Genomic DNA, 5,409 nt, shown 5'->3' on the forward strand with positions numbered 1-5,409 from the left:
TAGCCAACCATACTTGACCATAGTCAAGCATGATTTTATAATCATATCAATGGTCAAACAAGTTGACCATGATCAAACATGGATGAGAAGTTCAACCACATTCAACCATGCTCAAAATAGTTCAACAATGGTCAACCGTGGTTAACATGGTCATTAATGATGAACCATATTTAACTATGACCAATCATTGTCAATACTTGTCACCAATGGTCTACCACAGTGAGTTATGGTCAATCCTTATTGACCCTAGGTTAACCATTGTCAATCTCCATCAATCTTATCAACCATGGTTATTCATCATCAACCATGGTTGACCCTCTTCAACCATTGGTAACCATAGTTAACAACGACCAAACTTAGTTAACCATATTTTTGGGTTGTGTTATATTCTTTCCACAACTAGCCCTAGTAGTTAAGCCGAGGGGTTAGGGGGGGGGGGGGGGGGGGGGCAGAGCCCTCGCTTCGTTGCATTGGGCGCAGTGGGGAGTTTGAGGGGTGCAGTGCCCAAGAAAAAAAAATTGGACCCTATATTAGGTGGGCGAACCTACCTATGGTTTTGTGCATGGATTGCGCACATGGTTTCGGTCCATGGTATTTTGTAGATCCGATCAAGGGAACTATGATTATGTTCTAATCCAAGGTTAATGGATTGGGGTTTATGGATGCTTCGACATGTATATATATGTCTTGTAACATTGAAAGGAACATAATGAAAAATGAATTTGGCAGTCCCGGCTTTGGGATCCAGGGGAAATCTCTGTGTATATTTGTTTTATGTGTTATGCTCTCCCCATTGTTTATTTTCTGTTTTTAGAGTTTGTATGCAGGTAATTTATGTACTTGGTTAAAACCTACACATATGTCGATGATAGTTAACCTTATTTAATCGTAACGAAGCAAATTCAACCATATGTTGACCATATTTAACCATAGTCATCCTTAGCTAGAAATAGTCAACCATGCTACAGTGTAGCCAACTTCAACAACCAAGGTCAACTAAGGTCAAACGTGGCTAGACCATTTTCAATAATTGTCAATGTGATCAACATGGTTAATAGTGTTCAACCACGAGCAACATGGTTGAACATGGTCAACCATAGTCAACAATGGCATCATGGTTAGCCATGGTCAACCATAGTCATTTATAGGTAAACACTAACAACCTTGATTAACCATGTATATCCATAGTCAGCCACATATTGACCATACTCATCCATGTTTGACCAAGCTCAGTTGTGGTCAAACAAACTTAAGCATGGTCGTACATGGTTAAGCATTGCCAAAGATTGTCACTTAGTGTCACAATCATGGTCAACCATAGTCGATCTTGAACAACCCATGCTCTTCCCACTCCTCATGGCCAAACATGGTCCACCAAGGTCTCCGTGATTAAACATGGTCAACCGTGACCATTGATTGTTAACTTGGGTAACCATAATGTATCATAAGAAACTATGGTCAAACCATCTCCAAATTTATCAAACCATGTTAACCCATGGTCAACATGGTCAATCTGTGGTAGTCATGCCCAAGTAGAGTTAGTCATGGTCAATCATGATCAAACATTATTAATCATAATCTATTTTAGTTAAGTATATTTTGAGGTGGTGGTCATCCATAGTCAACTATATGTTTTACTATTATAAAAAGAAGTAATATATGAGTTAAAACTATTTACATTTAAAAAATCATGTAGCAAGATTCTTAAGCATGGATATGCATCCCATTTTACCATTGGAATTTTTAACTTATGAATACCATGAACCAAAACTATGGCTTACTAATACCACATGCCCAAAAACCATAGAACATATTCATGACATTTTTTTACTTAATCAGTGTAATTAAAAAAATAAAAAAACCATAACTACAACTTTAATATGCCATTATTATTAAAATTATTCTTTAAAAATTAAATGCTTTCCTTTTTATTAAAAATAATAAATAATAAATTATAGATCATAAAAATATTATTCCAAAATAAATAAACTTCTCCACCTAATGATTCATAATGTTGATTTTTAAAACAAAAATCACAGAAATGACTTGCTGTCAAAACAAAACTCAGCAGAGTGATCAAACGAAAAATTGGCCACAAATCGAGGATTATATCAAAGCCTTACGTTCCGTGATATGATTTATATTTGAAGTGTCGTGAATGGAGCGTTCTGGAGTTCGATGGTGAAAAGTGCAGTACATTTGAATTGGTGAACACTCACTGTTTTGTTTGACAAAATTGTCCACATACGATCAAATTCAATCAAATCAGCAAAAATACGATTCCACACGTAGAGAGCTTTTTTGGAATTGAGTTATGATGGGTTTCTTATTTTTTTTTAAATGAAAAAGAAGGCCATTTGGAAGACACTTCGTAAATTAAAAGCTTGATGTTAAACGAGGAAGAACCATTTAATTTATTTTTGTAATTTTATTTTTATTTTTTATGAATAAAATTTTGATGATGGATAGCGACCATTACACCACTTTTAAAGTTGTAAATTCAAATTAACGTTTTTAAAAGTTGGTAAATTCAAATTAACGTTTTAAAACTTGAGGAGGGCTTTAAAAAGGGACCAGAGATGGGTTGCATTTCAACCGTGTTGTGCAAAGATCCAAGAGGGCATGTTCCATTATGAGTTTTGATAAGTTGCTTCAGGCTTTGCCTCTGCCTCTGCCTCTGCCTCTGCCTGCAATATTAATAGCCACTTTCATATTCTTCTTCTCCTGCTGGATATTGCACCAGAGTCGAAGGAATGAGAGATTGCCTCCTGGACCCTATCCATGGCCAATCATTGGCAATTTCCACCAAGTGAGACTTCCTCTTCACCGTACTCTCAAAAATCTTGCTGAGAAATATGGTCCCATTTTGTTTCTGCGCTTTGGCTCTGTACCCACTGTGGTTGTTTCTTCATCTGAGATGGCCAAACACTTTCTTAAAACTCATGATTTGATATTTGCCAGCCGACCTCTAACATCGGTAGGAAAATATTTCTTCTATAACTTCAAAGATATTGCCTTCAGTCCTTATGGAGATCACTGGAGGAAAATGAGAAAAATATGCGTGTTAGAACTGCTTACTGTCAAAAGAATCGAGTCCTTCAAGCATGTGCGACAGGAGGAACTGTCTGCAATGATCCATTCCATTTGGGAAGAGAGTGAGAGTGGCAGGATTGCCGTGAATGTGAGCAAGGCCATCTCTACTTCTCTAGCGAATATTCTTTGGCGAATACTGGCGAGGAAGAAATTTTCCGACAATGACTTGGGGTCCGATGGCAAAGGGTTCGCGGATCTGGTGGTCGAGGTGTCCATTGCGGTCGGAAGTTTAAACCTTGGAGACTTCATTCCTTATTTGGGTTGCCTTGATTTGCAAGGTATCAAGCGGGCCCTAAAGAAGGCCAACGCAAGATTTGATGCATTCGCTGAGAAAATGATAGATGAACATATTAATGCCTCCACCATTAGAAATGGTGAGGCAGATGCAGAGTGTCATGTTAAAGATATCATCGATGTGCTCCTTGAGATGGCAAAGAACGATAATACGGAGGCAAAAGTTACACGTGAAATAATCAAGGCAATTACATATGTATGTTCATATGCCATCGCCCACTGCTATTCTTTTCAAATTATCAAACATGAATAAATTCTCTCACTTTTATCATTGTATATGTATTGGTGCAGGAGTTGTTTTCTGCTGGAATGGAGACATCGGCAAACGTGTTAGAATGGGCCATGAGTGAGCTGCTAAGACATCCTCATGCAATGAAGAAATTGCAGCAAGAAATCGAATCCGTCGTTGGCCAACAAGGTATAGTAAAGGAGTCGGATCTGGCAAGCATGGTATACCTCCATTGTGTCGTGAAAGAGACCCTACGGCTATACCCATCGTTGCCGCTAGCGCTTCCCCACGAGTCTCTAGAGGCTGTCATAGTCGGGGGGTACTATATACCTAAGAAAACAATGGTAATCATGAACCTGTGGGCTATAGGAAGGGATCCCAGTGTGTGGGGCGCAGATGCTTCCGAATTCAAGCCGGAGAGATTTATGCAGATGGAAGAAAATGGTATGGATTTATCCGGAGGTCAATCAGACTTCAGGATGCTTCCATTTGGGGCGGGAAGAAGAAGATGCCCAGGATCTGCCATGGCTATTCTGACGGTTGAGTTTACATTGGCTCAGTTGTTGCACACTTTCGACTGGAGAGTAGAAGGCGATCCATCAGAGCTGGATATGAAGGAAGCATGTGCAACCACGATGCCAAGACAAACCCCGCTGCTTGCTTATCCATGGTTGAGGCTGCCTCGTTGTCCTTAGAAATCCTTAAACTATCTATCTATGTACGCAGGGTAGGGAAAGCTTTTCACAAAGTATATCTATAATAAGCTTGAAAGCTGAACATCCACTATGGGGAGTGATGGTAGAGTGCTGTTTTCTGTTTCACTTGCTAAATTCGTAGTTATGCCTACAAATTTGTAATAGTTAAAAATATTAGATAGATTCCAGTTGTTGGGCTGCTCTTTTCATTATGAGAAGATGTAGAGCACGCTACCTGACATGTAACTGTTCTGGCATGCTCGCCGGTCAAAGCTTTACATCGGATCATCGCTGGCCAGTCTAAACAGGCACCTAGAATGTAATAGTTTTATTCAGAATTGAATCGTTTTGCTTGTTTCTTTTTATTGTTTGAGAGGGAGGGTTTAACACTTACAATTGATCTAATTTAATTTTCCTGGACACTTAACAATGATCTACGTCTAGCTGCAACTCAGAAGCATTTAATTTACATAAACAACATATTATCTTTTTACAGATTTCTTATAAACCCATAACAATTGTTGAACGATTTGAAGTTGGTTGTCCGATTTAGAGTATTTGACTTTGATTATATATGAATGGAGGATGTTTTTCGTTGATAATCTTATAGTTTATGAAATTCTGTAATTTTGGAGTATTTTTCTGTTTTCCGAACACTTCCAAACAAATTAATAGATATATTAATATTTTATTATTATTATTATTTTATTTATTAAGGGAAGAAGAATGATTTGTTTACAATAGGATGTTTATCACTAGGATTATGGGAAGTTTGGTTGAGCTTGGACATTTTTTGGGATAGTTTTAATTTCCTAAAGTGATTTCCATTCTCAATCCCTTGTGATGGGATGCTTATAATCAAGATAGTTTTAATTTCCCAAAGTGGCTTCCATCCTCAACCCCTCAAAATGGGAGGTTTATCACCCAGAGAGTTTTAATCTCTCAAAATAACTTCTATCCTCAACTTCTCACAATAAGATGCTTATCACTAAAGGCTTCCATCCTCAACCCTCAGAATAAAATACTTGTCACCAGAATTATGTATAGCCAAATGCCTTGAAATAGTTTTATTTCCCAAAATAACTTCTATCCCTCCCA

The 5,409-nt window shown here is 37.9% G+C and overlaps 1 protein-coding gene across 1 annotated transcript; it reads left to right on the forward strand.

Annotated features, from left to right (window-relative positions):
- The first annotated feature begins 2,595 nt into the window (after positions 1-2,595).
- Positions 2,596-4,669, forward strand: LOC149251947 (cytochrome P450 750A1-like). Its single transcript, XM_089459633.1, has 2 exons — positions 2,596-3,583; positions 3,679-4,669. Exons 1-2 carry the CDS (start codon positions 2,633-2,635, stop codon positions 4,309-4,311), a joined length of 1,584 nt encoding a protein of 527 aa, XP_089315759.1. The 5' UTR covers positions 2,596-2,632; the 3' UTR covers positions 4,312-4,669.
- The last annotated feature ends 740 nt before the right edge of the window (positions 4,670-5,409 follow it).

The sequence above is a fragment of the Pinus tabuliformis genome, chromosome 7 (genome assembly GCF_031772625.1).
Source record: "Pinus tabuliformis cultivar Carrire ecotype Pingquan chromosome 7, CPIR1, whole genome shotgun sequence".
NCBI classification, from domain to species: domain Eukaryota; kingdom Viridiplantae; phylum Streptophyta; class Pinopsida; order Pinales; family Pinaceae; genus Pinus; species Pinus tabuliformis.

Coding starts and splice junctions, on each gene's coding strand:
- LOC149251947 (XM_089459633.1), top strand. CDS start 2,633: ATGAGTTTTGATAAGTTGCTTCAGGCTTTGCCTCTGCCTCTGCCTCTG. Junction 3,584..3,678: donor TAATCAAGGCAATTACATAT/GTATGTTCATAT, acceptor GTATTGGTGCAG/GAGTTGTTTTCTGCTGGAAT.